The 16,487-nt window shown below is 36.6% G+C and overlaps 1 protein-coding gene across 1 annotated transcript in view; it reads left to right on the plus strand.

The window, feature by feature from the left end:
• Positions 1 to 16,487, plus strand: part of CSMD3 (CUB and Sushi multiple domains 3) — a 1,322,573-nt gene that overhangs the window by 859,873 nt on the left and 446,213 nt on the right. The window contains exon 17 of the mRNA XM_043879976.1: positions 10,609 to 10,747. Coding sequence (XP_043735911.1) covers positions 10,609 to 10,747 — 139 coding nt within the window. The remainder of the gene's footprint in view (positions 1 to 10,608; positions 10,748 to 16,487) is intronic.

Here is a 16,487-nt window from a genome sequence, read left to right on the forward strand (position 1 = left end):
TTATTCAGCTTACCTGTGCCCACCTATTAGTTTCTTCATAGTTATTTCTCCTCTAGGACTGATACATATATACTATCTGCTTCTCTCCCTCTTTTTACCTGGCTGTTTGTCCCCCATGCCCTGTTTGACTGTAGATAGCAACACCCACTTTGATCTAAAGCAATCCCTTCAACAAAAATGGAAATGGAATATTGGCCTTCTGGATTACGTGGTCATGTTCTTGAATATAATTAGGATGTAATACATTCATTGAACTGCATTATAGATAAAGAGGATTACATTTAATAAAATACATTGGAAGAGTCATATGAATGCTATTGGCTCAAAGCATTTGATTTAATTAAGGATGCTGAGTTAAGACTAACTGAAAGAAAAGTTGTCACTTCCTTGTGAAGACTCATCATAATTTCTAATATTATTATCATTTTGGCCTCCCTGAGGAGAAAAACAGTGGAAGCAAAATGTATGACTAACAGTGTTTTTAGGCAAAATGTCCTGTTACTTTGGGATTGGCAACCTATATCATACCCACTAAGGAAAAAGATTTTTCAGTATCCCCCTCCATAAAAATTGAGGTTCACATACCTCATTTGTGGTTTATTAAGTGGGTTCTGACTTATTTCTCTTAATCATAACTCAGCTATCCCACTACCAATTTATATAAACAACAAAAGAAAAGAGAGATTGAGATATCTATCTATTAATGTCTATGTATCTAATTAAACTGTTAGAGTCAAAGGTTGTTCAGCTTTTCCTGTATCCCCTCATAGCAAGGGAGAGCATCTTCTCTTTTCCAGCTGCTGAAGTGAATGAAGGAATGAATCACCAACTACTGGTGCATTATCAGTATCCTCCCCTTCATCCTCCAAGGTGATCACAGATGCACCTTGGGTGGGTGGGTGGAGGAAATAAAAATTTTAAATTAATTTGGACTAAGTGTTTTTAATACTGAAAGTGATGAGAATTTTAGAGGCTGCACCCAACATTTCTTTAAGGAGAGTAAGATTTATCAGTGCATGTTTGAAGGCTATAATTAAGGATAAAAGAAAGAAAGGAAGAAATTTCTGTTTGTGTTCCACGATTTTCATAATACTCCATAAAATGCCTACTCAAGCAAGAACTTCCTTGTTCTCAGTGGAGAACTCCCTGAATAACTATGGCTTCCTACCCATTATGGGATGTCTGAGAGAATTCCTTGAGTGAATAGGATGGGACTAGAGTCCCTGGGAAAACTGTTTGACAGCAAGGCTGGACTTGCTTGCCAATGAACTTACCCTTTGAGAATAAGGGATTTTTTTCTTGAGTCTCAATTAGCCTCAAAAGAAAGGAAATCCTCATTCACAGAGATTTCACTCTCTGGAGGTAGTTAATTTGAGGGAGCAATTAGAGTAACAATCTGATGCATAGACTAAACTATATTTGTGGGTCTCATAGAAAGAATGTGTATTCACACATGTTTGCCTATTCGTATCTAACAATAGACTCCTCTTTTAGTTACATATTAAGGTAGTATTAAATTCCTAGAGGACTACCATAGCGAAAACTAATTTAATAGCAATCTTCAGGAGTTTGTACCTAATTTCTGTGGAGCTGGGCAAGAGAAGAGTAGAAGTTGTTATAGAAATGAAAAGAGGTTCAGAGCTAGGATTGCTTCTCTGCATTCCTGGCACTTTAATATCTATATTTCTGGCTTTCTCTTTTTACCCAAGATAGAGATGCAACTTGTTTCCTGTAATTTTCCGTGAAGCATCATCCAGTATGCTGAGGTTAGACAGAACAGGTGGTTACTTTGTTGTTGTTCTTGTTCAGTCGCTCAGTCATGGTCAGCTCTTTGCGACCCCAGGAACTACAGCATGTCAGGCTTCCCTGTCCTTCACTACTTCCTGGAGTTTGGTCAAACTTATGTCCATTGAATCAATTACGCACTATGAAGCAAGTTTTTTTTTAAAAAAAAAAGACGAAGGAAATGGAACCCTCCTTGTTTATAATCCCTGAGATCAAAACCTAATTCTTCTTCAGGTCCTTAATCCCCTTCTGAGCACCTGTCATTTCTAAGATGAAAGAACACCAAGATTCTGTAACATTTTTATTCAAAAGACTTTTATCTGAATACAGTCTGAAATATTTCTGACTCTTTTATATCTCAAAGCATACTAGGTATCTTGAATTTGTCCATTCTACTTAAAGCAACACAGAAATGAGTTAGTACTCCAGTAAGAATTATTTATAACAGACTTTCTTCAGGCCTTAGAAAAATGAAACAGGATAAATGAATTTTGTCTACTTTACCATTTATGCTTTGCTTTCATTGTTTAAAGTGGGGAGGGGTGAAAAAAAATAAAGTGGGAAGGGGGATTAGAGGCAGTAATCTGTATTTCACTGGATGGAAATTACCTTTTTATGCCAGGAACCTGAGTGATTATACAGATTAGCCATATTCTCTTAGATTTTGTCACCACGGTCTGTGAGCCAAGAGTTGTAAAATGACCTGAGGGATGGGAATCGAGTGATGGTTTTGTTAACAATGTAGATTTCTGGTTCTTATGTTATAATTACTAGGAGAGTGTTCTGGGAATCTGCGTTTTAATAAGTTTTTAATCTAAACTCATCTCTAGATGTTTGGGCTTCCTTGGTGGCTCAGATGTAAATAATCTGCCTGCCAGTGCAGGAGGCATGGTTCAATCCCTGAGTCAGGAGATCCCCTGGAGGAGGCAATGGCAACCCACTTCAGTTTTTTCTCACCTGGGAAATCCCATGAACAGAGGAGCCTGGCAGACTGACATGACTTAGGGACTAAACAACAACAACGAAATGACACCTGTAGATGTCTAGAAAGGTTTGAAAGTCTTCAAAAGCAGTAACTACCACATGAAACCAAAAGGTCTTTTCCTCACTAACTGTAAGTTACAGAAACAAAGAACTACTAGACTTTCTCATACAGAAGTATTGGACCTAATTTCATGTGCACAGGGAGGCTAAATAAGCCAAAATATTGCAGTTTGGAACAAAGAAAGGTTTATTGCTTGGTCCAAGCAAGGAGAATGGTTAGCTCATGCTCAAAAGAACTCAGCTCCCTGGTGGTTTTCAGAGAAGAGTTTTTTATTGTTGTTTTTTTGTTCTATTTTTAATTAATTAATTTTTGACTGATCTGAGTTTTGTTGCTTTACATGGGTTTCCTCTAGTTGTGGCAAGCGGGGGATACTGTTTGTTGTGGTACAAAGGCTTCTTCTCATTGTTTTGGCTTCTCTTGTTGTGGAGCAGGCTCTAGGCACATGTGGTTGTGGCACATGGGTTTAGTTGCTCTGCATGAAGCATGTGGAATCTTCTAGGACCAAGGATTGAACCCATGGCCCCTGCCTTGGCAGGCAGATTCTTATCCATTGTGCCACCAGAAAAGTCCCAGAGAAGAGTTTCTAGATACAGAATTTGAAGTGAGGGATATAGGGTCAGTGACTTTCTTGTGATTGGTTGGTGGTAAGGTAACAGAATGATATTTCAGGAATCTTGTGTTCAGCCTGAAGTTACTCTCTTCCTCCTATGAAGGGCCTTAGTTCTTGTAGAGGAACTCTAAAAGATATACTGTTTCTGCATCCCCTCACTTCCCTGAGCAATAAATTGTAAATCTGCCCTTTGGAACTCAGGGAAGGTCTAGGAGGCTGAAGCTTTTTTTTGTTTTTTGTTTTTTTTTTTCTAAAAATTAGAAGTGGGATACATGTACCTGAGAAGGCCCTCCAGGATTCTGCTTGTTTTTAGTATTTCTCACTTTCTTTCTCTGGTCTTTCTGTCTTCCCTCCATAACCCCCATCTTCTATTCATTTCTTTTTTCTTTTTAATAGAACTCACCTCTGACAAAATCTCCTTCAAGAACTCTTTTCTAATGCCCTTGAGATTTTACCTGTCTCTTCCCCACATTTCTAGCCTATCTAGATCAAACATGCACTTATTCTACATGTTAGCTATGAATGTCTTCCTTGTATAAACTGTGTGTTTCCTGAAGGGAAATATAATGTCACATAAATTTTTAAAAATTGCATCACCTAGCATAGTATCTTATATATAGCAAAAGCTAAATAAATGTTTGTCAGAATTAATAAATACAAAAATAATAAATAAATTAATATCACAGAAGCACTTAAAATTGTGTGGTTAGAATCTCAGATTTACATTAAAATTGAGTTACTTTGAGTTGAGTATTTTATCCCCCTAACCATTCATTTCTGTCTTCACTAAACCTATTTTAAGGAGAATAGATATGCTTAAATAAATGTCTCTCTTAGAAAATTAATCAAATACATCTATCATGGAAGTAGTTACTAACTTGGAATTGGAATTTTACCTCTTCACTACCTAGATCTGTGTTTCTCATCAAGTCATATGTTTGATGATATTTTTTCTTACCTACAAAACTGATATGAGAAAGAAACCAGCATTTTTATGCTACTTGATTATTAAAAGGGATTTCCCAGGTGGCCCTAGTGGTAAAGGACCCACCTGTCAAGACAGGAGACATAAGAGACATAGGTTCCATCCCTGGATCAGGAAGATCCTCTGGAGAAAGGCATGGCTACTCACTCCAGTATTCTTGCCTGGAGAATCCCTTGGATAGAGTAGCCTGGCAGGCTACAGTCCATAGGGTGCAAAGAGTTGGCCAACTGAAGCAACTCAGCATGCGTGCATGGTTATTAAAATAAGTAAGTTATGTATATGAAAACATATGCTAAAGTGGAAAGCATTATGACCAGCTTAGTTGGTATAGCAGAAATGGCTAGCTGTTTACCTTTAAGCTGTTACCCCATTCATTATACAGAGTTGTAGGTAGGAAATAGCTACCCAACTGAGGGACTTCATATCACAGCCTTCTTTGCAGCTAAGTGTGCTCAACTGAGTAAGTAGAAGTAATATAAATAACTTCCAAGCTATGATCCATAAAAAGCATAAGCAGAGTGGCCCTCAATGCTCTGTTTCCTGTCAACTGAAATGGAAATGGCCTCCATAGCAATCTAGGAAATTGCATACTGAAAATGACTGAGGCTTTGTCATCCTGGGTCTTGAGAGACTAGGAGGAAAGCTATTCTTCTGACAGGTACACTTCATTGTATTGGTACATGAATATGCCAAGGAAAAATTTCACCAGAGTTAAACAGGCGAGGAAGATTTTATTCAAGATGGTTGCAGTGGGGAGGATAGATTGAACTCAAATGCACTGAGGGAAGGCTGTTAAGGGCTGAGATCAGCTAGTTGAAAATTAATGGAGAAAATTGAGTGAGGGGGTCCAGAGTCTTGAAGAAGCCTGTTTAAAGTTTAGTCAAACTGAAAGCCATTTTGGTCAAATGAGAAATAAACTATTCTGTTAACTTACTAAAATTTAGATATTTATTTATTTTATCAGCTAAAGTCATCCAATTCACCCACAATTAGGAGAGAGGAAACCCAAATAGAAATAGTCCATCCTAGCCTCACCCCACTGTAGTGTTATAATGCATAACAATACCTACTTATATTTTTTTTTATTAAATTAAAATGTTTTTCCAAAGGTTACATCTTAAATCTGTTTTATTTTCTTTTGTAAGGTTTCACCTTAATCTTCTGCTTACATTGAAGCTTTAACATCAACCTATGTTGAAAGTGACATGTATAACTGAGAACTCCAGATTCTATATTCTCTTGTTTCACAGTCCTTTTTGCCTCAGTAGTGAATCTTACTATCTTTCCATGTAAAACTCCTTTTTGTTTTGTGTTTCCTATTTTAGCAAATGGAATTATCTTCTATAATGTAGTTCATGACAGGGGCCCAGTAACCAATTTATCTTAGCCCAACTCTTTTATCTTGCTCAATCATTGCATGTAATCAGTAGATGCTTTAGAATCTGCCTCCTAAATATCTCTCATATTCAACCCTTTCTAGTTACCACCACAAATCAGAATCTGATTATACCTTCCTAGGTAATTACAATAGTTTCCTATTTGTACTCACCAACTCCAGGTGCACTGTTCCTAATCCATTATACCTGTAGCTTCCATTTAAATGAAAATTGTGTTTTTTTAATCTATACATGTATATGTAGCCTTTAAAATTTTTTCAATTGACTATTTTCATTTTCCTTAATGTAACTTATCAGGTCCTTTTCTACTCTTTTTCCTTCATCTCTCATCACTTCTTGGTTCCCTAAAAAAATATATTATGCTAATTCAGCCTTCTACTCTTAAGCACGTGCTGTTTCTTCCATTTACAGTATCTTCTGTCTGTCTCTTGGTGAACTCTGACTTATCCTTGAAGACTCAAGTTAAATGGAGTCTCTTCTATGAAGCCTTAATTCATGCCCTCCTCCAGACCCTTTGCCCATGGGTATATCTTTCTTATATAACTTCAGTTCAGTCACTCCATTGTGTCTGACTCTTTGGGACTCAATGAGCTGCAGCTCACCAGGCCTCCCTGTCCAACACCAATAGCTGGAGGCCACCCAAACTCATGTCCATTGAGTCAGTGATACCATCCAATCATCTCATCCTCTGTCGTCCCCTTCTCCTCCTGCCCTCAATCTTTCCCACATCAGGGACTTTTCAAATGAGTCAGCTTTTCACATAAGGTGATCAAAGTGTTGGAGTTTCAGCTTCCACACTAGTCCTTCCAATGAACACCCAGGACTGATCTCCTTTAGGATGGACTGGTTGGATCTCCTTGCAGTCCAAGGGACGCTCAAGAGTCTTCTCCAGCACAACAGTTCAAAAGCATCAATTCTTTGGCGCTCAGCTTTCTTTATAGTCCAACTCTCATATCCATACATTGACTACTGAAAAACCATAGCCTTGTATAGACGGACCTTTGTTGGCAAAGGAATGTCTCTGTTTTTTAATATGCTATCTAGACTGGTCATAACTTTCCTTCCAAGAAGTAAAGCGTCTTTTAATTTCATGGCCGCCATCACCATCTGCAGTGATTTTGGAGCCCAAAAAAATAAAGTTTCTAACTGTTTCCCCATCTATTTGCCATGAAGTGATGGGACCAGATGCCATGATCGTAGTTTTCTGAATGTTGAACTTTAAGCCAACTTTTTCACTCTCCTCTTTCACTTTCATCAAGAGGCTATTTAGTTCCTCTTCACTTTCTGCCTTAAAGGTGGTGTCATCTGCATATCTGAGGTTATTGATATTTCTCCCAGCAATCTTGATTCCAGCTTGTGCTTCCTCCAGCCCAGTGTTTCTCATGATGTACTCTGCATATAAGTTAAATAAGCAGGGTGACAATATACAGCCTTGATGTACTCCTTTACCTATTTGAAACCAGCCTGTTGTTCCATGTCCAGTTCTAACTGCTGCTTCCTGACCTGCATACAGGTTTCTCAAGAGGCAGGTCAGGTGGTCTGGTATTCCCATCTCTTTCAGAATTTTCCACAGTTTATTGTAATCCACACAGTCAAGGCTTTGGCATAGTCAATAAAGCAGAAATAGATGTTTTTCTGGAACTCTTTTGCTTTTTTGATGATCCAACAAATGTTGGCAATTTGATCTCTGGTTCCTCTGCCTTTTTTAAAACCAGCTTGAACATCTGGAAGTTCACAGTTCACATATTGGTAAAGTCTGGCTTGGAGGATTTTGAGCATTGCTTTACTAATGTTTATATAACTTATAACCTTATTATTTTTTATGTTTACATTTCTGTATTTTGCACATGTGAAATGTGAGGAAAGGAATATCTTAATTACATTTGTAAAGAAGTTTCTAGAGTCAGCTTGCCTCTATTCAAATCCTTGCTAGCTGATGTACAAATTATATAAAATTTCTACACATCAATGTTCTGATCTATAATGGTACATATGTGGTTGGATTATTTTAAATATTACATAAATAATAAATACATAGGACTTCTATCTAGGACACTGATAACTTAGAGGTAGTCCAAATATCACAGGGGCACGTATCTGACACACAAGTGTTTGCTGAATGATGGAAATACAAATGAGTAAATGATGAATGAATAAATATAACTTGAAAATAATTCCCTGTATCTTGATCTACTTTCTGTTTACTATATATTCCAAGTTTCCTTTGTTCTGTCAAAGATACTGTCTTTTCCAGAAGTTTTTTTAAAGACTGTAGTACCATTATACTTTGAGGTACACAAGCTTTTGGTGTTAACTATGTAAGCATTTCTTAAAATTCAATAGCTGCATATTTATTTTCAGGCATTATGGAAATAAGTTGTATGTTAATTAGGGGAATAATCACTTTGTAGCAAGGTCACTATTTGGGAAAATACTTTCAGTAAACAGTCACAACATATTTATGCTACTCCTTTGCTTTAATACTCTTTCCGAACAATTCTGCCTCTCTAACATGTTGTAATGAGGGACCAACCAAAATGCTTCTGGGTTTCTACTTTTTAATAGTTAATGGCCCATTACTCAATTGCTAATTTTATGACTAATTACCTCTTTAATTATGATTATACTGAAGTGTACAAATACTTTCCTAGAACAGTATGAGTTGATGATATATTAGGTATTACCATTAGAAATCCCATACTTCAGGGATCTTCTCTCACCAAAATGCTTTCCTCTGTCTTTTAAAATATGGCAATTTAAGTGACTGTTATGCACATAATTTCGTTTTTGAAATGCATAATAACCCTACAGGAAATTTAATTATAAGTCATCATTAAGTAAATAATCCTCATGAAAATACTATCCTGTGAAAACTTTTAAACAAACAAAATCAAATTCTAATAAGGAAGAAAATTTAGTTTTATGTGAAAGTCCTTACTCATGCAAATAACAAATTTTGACAACTTCATATAAAAAATATTTTTCACAAATGACATTTTATAATAATGCTTGATCCTTAAGCCAATTTATTACATATATCCTATTTTGTTTGGGTTATGCCAATTACTTTAGAATGAGAAAGTGTAAAAACAGTGCCTGGAACAATAGGTTTTTGAAATTCTATATGGTAAAACTGAAAGAAACAAGTAAACAACAAAGACAAAAATATAAACACATGAGATAGAGTTAAAAATGAAATATTTAAAGAAAATAAAAATATAAAATGTTAAGTCATTGGGAAGAGTCTCTAATTTGTTGAAGCTGATATAGTATACATTTGACTTTCCAAATAATTTTTAATAATTCAAATATTTTTGCTGCATTTTATCCCCTCTTTGTGTTCCTCCTGAAGATATAAAGCAGGCTAATGTATCAGGGCTGCTGAGTGCAGCGGGAGAAGTTCAGAGTACAGGCTAGAGTTTAAGGCAGTAGCTAGATCATTCATGGCCTGTTGGTAAGCACGGCAAGAGACCATTTAAGGATGTTTGTGGTTTAGAAAAGAACTCTGACCATAGTGTGGAGGATAGTTAGTGTAGATGAGAAGACCAATCAAGAGGGTCAGTTAAGAGGGTTTACTCCAGATATGAAATTATGGTTAATTTAAACTAAATCTGGCAGCTGTAGACATTGAGAAAAAAGAATGAGCTTGAGGATGAGTTGGATATGGGAGTAAATAGTAAGGAAAATGGGCTTCCTTGGTGGCTGAGACAACAAAGAATCTACCTGCAGTGAAGGAGACCGAGGTTTGACTCTAACAGATGACTACTTCTAAATTTCTGGGCTTTTCAAATCCATGGATGGTGATTTCATGTAATGATATTGAAAATAATGGGAGAGAGCTGGTTTTGAGGTCCTGTTTTGTAAAGCTGACTTGAAAATACTTTTCAGACTGTGAAGTCTTGTGAACTTTGACAAGTTGTTCTCTCAACTTGGTTTATTTCTCTTCAAAATGAGGTGTTTACAGTAAAATACCTTATCAGTACCTACTGGAATTAAAATGCTATCATTGCAGTTTCAATTGTGTATGAGTTTAGAAGAAAGCAGAAGATTAAATTATTGAAATGATGAGCTGAGTTGAATCTGATGTTAAAGGAAAAAGAGATCAAAGTACCTGTCTAGAAAAGCAAATGGTATGATGAAACTGTACTTTGAAGGGCATTATTCTGACAGCTGGGCTGGAGTAAGAGAGATATTAGCAGATTGGAGATCAGGGAAGAAACTGAATCAATGAAGGCCTAAAATTGTAATAGGGACTCTGATAAAAGGAAGATCAAAGTTTTAGACAGTGTAACATGAATTAACAGTATTTGATACATAAATCAGAAAATGAAAGAGAGAAATTAAAACTAACATGTTTTTTTCCAAGATTTGAAAATGGGGAAAATGGTGGAGACACAAGAACATATTTAAGGGATATAATTGGGAGACTTGAGTTCATCTGACATGCTGAGTGTGTAACTAAACCTTATTTCAAAAAGTAAAGTTTTTTTTTTAAGGGAAAATAATCATTCAATAATAGAATGACTAGATGTTTTACTTTCAAAACACGCATGTAGGCTAATTTGCTTCAGTTGTGTCTGACTCTGTGTGACCCTATGGACAGCAGCCCACTAGGCTCCTCTGTCCACTGGATTCTCTAGGCAAGAATACTGGAGTGGGTTGCCATTTTCTTCTCCAGTATATATACACAGATTAATTTTAAAAAACATAATTAATACTAAAAATATCTTCTGCAGCTTACTCTCTAGCATTCTATTTTTACCTATTCTCTGATTTTATTTTTCAGCTCCATGTGGTGGCCATTTTTCAGCTCCCAGTGGATTGATTCTTTCACCAGGATGGCCAGGATACTATAAAGACTCTCTGAATTGTGAATGGGTGATTGAAGCTGAACCAGGACACTCTATCAAAATTACATTTGAAAGGTTTCTAAAAATACTTTTCTACTTTAAAAAACAGATTATCTAAAAGAATAGTTGACATTCTCTACTTACCAAATTAATGATTAATTTTATTGCACTAGTCAGTTGTGTTTTGAGTGTTTCAAAATGTTTTCCCCTTTTAGCCTTCAGTTTGTTCTGAAGTTAATTTTCTATTTGCTTAATGCTCTATCAATACTAATGAGATATATAAGATGAATATTTTTTATTCATATATATATGTATATATACATATATATATACATACACACTACTGAGATATGAATCTATAACTTTTAACTTAATGTTTAGTTGCCCTATATTTTGAAGGGCCTGGGAATTATGTTCTGCTAGATTGTCAAAGGTAAAGATGCTGTAAATACATTTGAATTGCTACCATATTGCAGCCTGAGGCATCTGCTTACATACATTACCCATATACCCACACTTACAGGGCCTCCAGAAAAATGGCTGTGTCAAATTCATGTGAATTAATGATTTGTCAGTAAAGTGTCCACTCCCACCCAGGATAATTAATATTACTGATCAAATAATCTATATCCTATAAGATTATAATATTGTCTATTAAAATTTTTAAAGAATGAATCTTCATGTCTGTGATTGGATCACTATTCCCAAATCCAAATAGAAATATTTATATAATTTTTCAATTACATTGTTGACCCCTTTCATCTTCCAACCTTTTCTTTACAAAAAAAAAAAAGGAAAGAGAAGGAACCCCTGTAAGCATTATAGTAAATGTATATATTTGTCAGAATTGTGCTCTGACGATTGAATTTTACAAATATAACATGATCTTTCCCTAATTAAAGAGTACCTTCATTGAATTAATCTATCTATTCAGGCTAGTGTAAAAATCTGAGAGGAAAACATTCTATTTTGAAAGATGTATAATACTAAACATTTCATATGAGGTCACTCTCCCTTATTATGACCTACACAATTTTACTATAACTGGATTAATTTCCTCAGGCTGCCATAACAAAGTATAACAGATTAAGTGGCTTAAATAACAGAAATGTCTTTCCTCTTAGTTCTAAAGGCTAGAAGTCTGAGATCAAGGTGTCAACAGGGTTGTCCTCTAAGGCTTTAGTCTTTAGCTAATAGATGCCTGTCTCTACCTTCCTGTGTCTCCATGTGGTCTTCCATCTGTGTGTATATGTTTCTTAATCTTTTCTTCTTATAAGGACAGAAGTCATATTTTAGTTAATCTAGTCACTCAGTCATGTCTGACTCTTTGTGGCCACATGGACTGTAGCCTGACAGGCTTCTATGTCCATGGAATTCTCCAGGCAAGACTACTGGAGTGGGTCTCCAGGGGATCTTCGCCACCAGTGCTCCCTCCACTATATAGCAGGATAAATCTCAAAATATCTGTTACTTAAGCAGAGCAATTTAATAAGTATTTGTTTCTCTGAGTTCCCAACTTGGCAATGGATGGGATGATGGGGATGAATTTTTGCCTTTCTAAACATTCAGAGTAAGATTTTTGCCACTAAATCAAAGATCAGTGTTCTTATAAGAAGAATTCACCCCTTCTCCACATCCCAGATGACTCAAATTGTAGCCAACTTTTAAATTAAAATAAAATAAATATACACATAAATATTCAATTTAGAAGAATTACATAAGCATAAAATAATATCATAAGAAAATTAAGTGTTTTTAACAAAGAGTGCATTATTATATGAAAAAGCATTCCCCAGTTTGCTAATAATAGTCACTAAACTCCACTGAAGTAACCCCTGATATCTTTCAGGGCTTCCCATGTGTCTCAGTGGTAAAGAATCTGCCTGCCATTGCAGGAGACATGGGTTCAACCACTGATTGGGAAATCCCCTGAGGAGGAGATGGCAACCCACTCCAGTATCCTTGCCTGGAAAATCCCATGGACAAAGGAGCCTGGCAGGCTACGGTCCAAAGGGTTGCAAAGAGTCAGACATGACTTAGTCACTGTGCACACATGCATGATATCCTTCAGCCTTATGTAGGCTATCTAGCACTGCCTGTCTGATAAGCAGTTAGATTGCAAAACAGTGGTTGTAATTCAGAGCACCACGCACATAACTTATAATTTTGAACTTTTATTTGAAGGGACTATTTTCTCTGTCCAGAGTTCTTAATATGTCTGTCTTATCTCTTCAAACCTGTTGCATAGGCTTCTTTGCTATCTTGTTTAGATACCTTCAGAATTCTCGAAAGTGAACTAATACACACCTACAGGCTATGTTCTAAGTCAGGCCAGCCCAAATTTACCTTCCTTTGGAAAGAAAAAAATCTTTCCAGTCATTTTTATAAGATGCAATGCTAGAAACACCTAATTTGATTTCGATAAATATAGTTTACTTAGTTATTGCCACTTTCTTATTCTCTTACCTTTTTCCTGAGACACAGTTTTTTAAGTTAGACTAGAAACAAGAGAATCAAATTAAAAAGTGATTTTCAAAAAAAAAGAAAAAGTGATTTTCACTGCTAGGGTTTGTGCACAGCAACAAAAAACAGTTCTGTACATTGAACAAGAACAACAAGCCTAGGGTGAGAAATGATTTCCAGAATCCAAATATTTTTTTTACTTCTCCCATGAGTATCACTGAACAGGACTTGTCAATTATGCCTCTTTTCTTAATCCCTCAACTACCCACTCAAGTAAGTTACAACCCCCCCACCAGCTCCTTCACCTCCTAGATAGCAATCTTTTTTTTTTTAATTCTGTGTTAATTATCCCAAACACTGGAAGAATCAAGAGTTAGACCACTTTGTGTATTTATTGATGATGTTTTCACAATTTTAGAATAGACAAGGAGCAGCTGTATCAGTATATTTCTTTTGAATCAAACTTTATGTAACTAAAATAAATAAAGTCCCACATTATTTTAAGTGTTGTGAACAAAAATGTTTGAGGGTTTGAAACCTCTATCGGCCCTTCACACATATACATGTGTGCACGCACGCGCGTGCGCACACATACACACACACACACACATACACACACACACACCCACCCACCCCCATTGGGTTCTTGAGTTTGAGCTGTTTGAAGGGAAAATTATTTTTAAAACTTCCATTTCTTTGGTTTTTCCAAAAGATTCTTAAAGCATGTGTGTGACCTGCTTTAGGGTTGTCCATACTCCATTTGCTTTTTATCAGAAACTGTGTTCCTTAAAGTAATTCACATTTTAAAACTTCTGCTACATGGTCAGAAGTAGCTGTGTAGCAAAACAGCAAGCATCAATCTTCATCAATTTAAAAATAAATGAGGATTTTATCCATTAGGTAATAACATAAAATAGTCACTTTTTTTCCCCCATTTTTAAAAATTTTATTTTATTTTTTTTCCATTTATTTTTATTAGTTGGAGGCTAATTATTTTACAATATTGTAGTGGCTTTTGCTATACATTTACATGAATCAGCCATGGATTTACATGTATTCCCCATCCCGATCCCCCCTCCTGCCTCCCTCCCCACCCCATCCCTCTGGGTCTTCCCAGTGTACCAGCCCCGAGCACTTGTCTCATGCATCCAACCTGGGTTGGTGATCTGTTTCACCCTTGATAATATACATGTTTCGATGCTGTTCTCTCGAAACATCCCACCCTCACCTTCTCCCACAGAGTCACCTTCTGTACATATGTGTCTCTTTTTCTGTTTTGCATATAGGGTTATCGTTACTGTCTTTCTAAAATTCCATATATATGCGTTAGTATACTGTATTGGTCTTTATCTTTCTGGCTTACTTCACTCTATATAATGGGCTCCAGTTTCATCCATCTCATTAGAACTGATTCAAATGAATAGTCACTTTGAAATCAGAAATGTGTACATCACTTTCTTGTATAGTGACCTTATAGTATTTCAGTGCTTCATTTCTCCCTTAAGATTTTTCTGAGAAACAAGATATCATCTTTGAACTATTGACCAAGAATTATGTTATTTAATTACTTTCTGATTTTCAGCTGAACTCTTGTAAGGATATTGATTGTTAATTCTTTAATAGTTCTTCTCATCCTGAGAATATCTTTTTATAGAATTTGTTTGCAAATGATGGATTGCATTTATTACAGAGTAATACCATTTGCTTTCTACTACTCATATATAGCATAAACTAATTTGGCTGAAAATGAAATTTAAAAATTCAGATAATATATTCAGATGACTTCGGAGACTAGGGTTTGATCCCTGGGTTGGGAAGATCCTCTGGAGAAGGGAATGGCAATCCACTCCAGTATTCTTGCCTAGAGAACCCCATGGACAGAGGAGCCTGGCGAGCTACAGTCTCTGGTGTCAGAAAGAGTCAGAAAAGACTGAGCGACTAACACAAACTCACATATTCTCAAATGTCGTCAGTGATCAGAATTAGTCTACAGAAAAATAAATACTGAAAACATTACAAATATATTACTGATTAGTTGGATTCTTGAGATTGTCTAAATCAGTAATATCTCAAGAATTACACTTTCCTGTCAAATGCCAGGGCTTCCCCTGATGGCTCAGCAGTAAAGAACCCACCTGCCAATGTAGGAGACATGGGTTCAATCCCTGGCTCAAGAAGATCACTTGGATGGTATGGCAGCCCACTCCAGTATTCTTGCCTCGAGATTCCCATGGACAGAGGAACCTGGTAGGCCACAGTCCATAGGCTACAGTCCATAGGCTGCAAAGAGTCAATGAAGTGATTTAGCACACACATACACATCAGATGCAAAACGAAATAACAAAACCACTAATGGACATATAAGTTTTAACTGTTTATCCTTTCCTAACATCAGTTCAGTTCAGTACAGTCACTCAGTCGTGTTCGGCTCTTTGCAACCCCGTGAACTGCAGCACGCCAAACACCCCTGCTCAAAACCAACTCCCAGAGTTTACCCAAACTCATGTCCATTGAGTTGGTGATGCCATCCAGCCATCTTATCCTCTGTCAACCCCTTCTCCTCCTGCCCTCAATCTTTCCCACATCAGGGTCTTTTCAAATGAGTCAGCTCTTCACATCAGGTGGCCAAAATATTGGAGTTTCAGCTTCAACATCAGTCCTTCTAATGAACACCCAGGACTGATCTCCTTTAGGATGGACTGGCTGGATCTTCTTGCAGTACCAGGGACTCTCAAGAGTCTTCTCCAACACCACAGTTCAAAAGCATTAATTCTTCAGCGCTCAGCTTTCTTTATAGTCCAACTCTCACATCCATACATGACTACTAGAAAAACCATAGACTTGACTAGATGGACCTTTGTTGGCAAAGGAATGTCTGCTTTTTATTATGCTATCTAGACTGGTCATAACTTTCCTTCCAAGGAGTAAAGTGTCTTTTAATGTCATGGCTGCAATCACCATGTGCAGTGATTTTGAAGCCCCCCAAAATAGTCAGCCACTGTTTCCACTGTTTCCCCATCTATTTGCCATGAAGTGGTGGGACTGGATGCCATGATCTTCGTTTTCTGAATGTTGAACTTTAAGCCAACTTTTTCACTCTCCTTTTGCATTTTCATCAAAAGGCTCTTTAGTTCCTCTTCACTTTCTGCCTTAAGGGTGGAGTTATCTGCATATCTGAGGTTCATGATATATTTCCCAGCAATCTTGATTCCAGCTTGTGCTTTGTCCAGCCCAGCATTTCTCATGATGTACTCTGCAGATAAGTTAAATAAGCAGAGTGACAATATACAGCCTTGACATACTCCTTTTCCTATTTGGAACCAGTGTATTGTTCCATGTCCAGTTCTAACTG

This window comes from Cervus elaphus, chromosome 21 (genome assembly GCF_910594005.1).
Source record: "Cervus elaphus chromosome 21, mCerEla1.1, whole genome shotgun sequence".
NCBI lineage: Eukaryota > Metazoa > Chordata > Mammalia > Artiodactyla > Cervidae > Cervus > Cervus elaphus.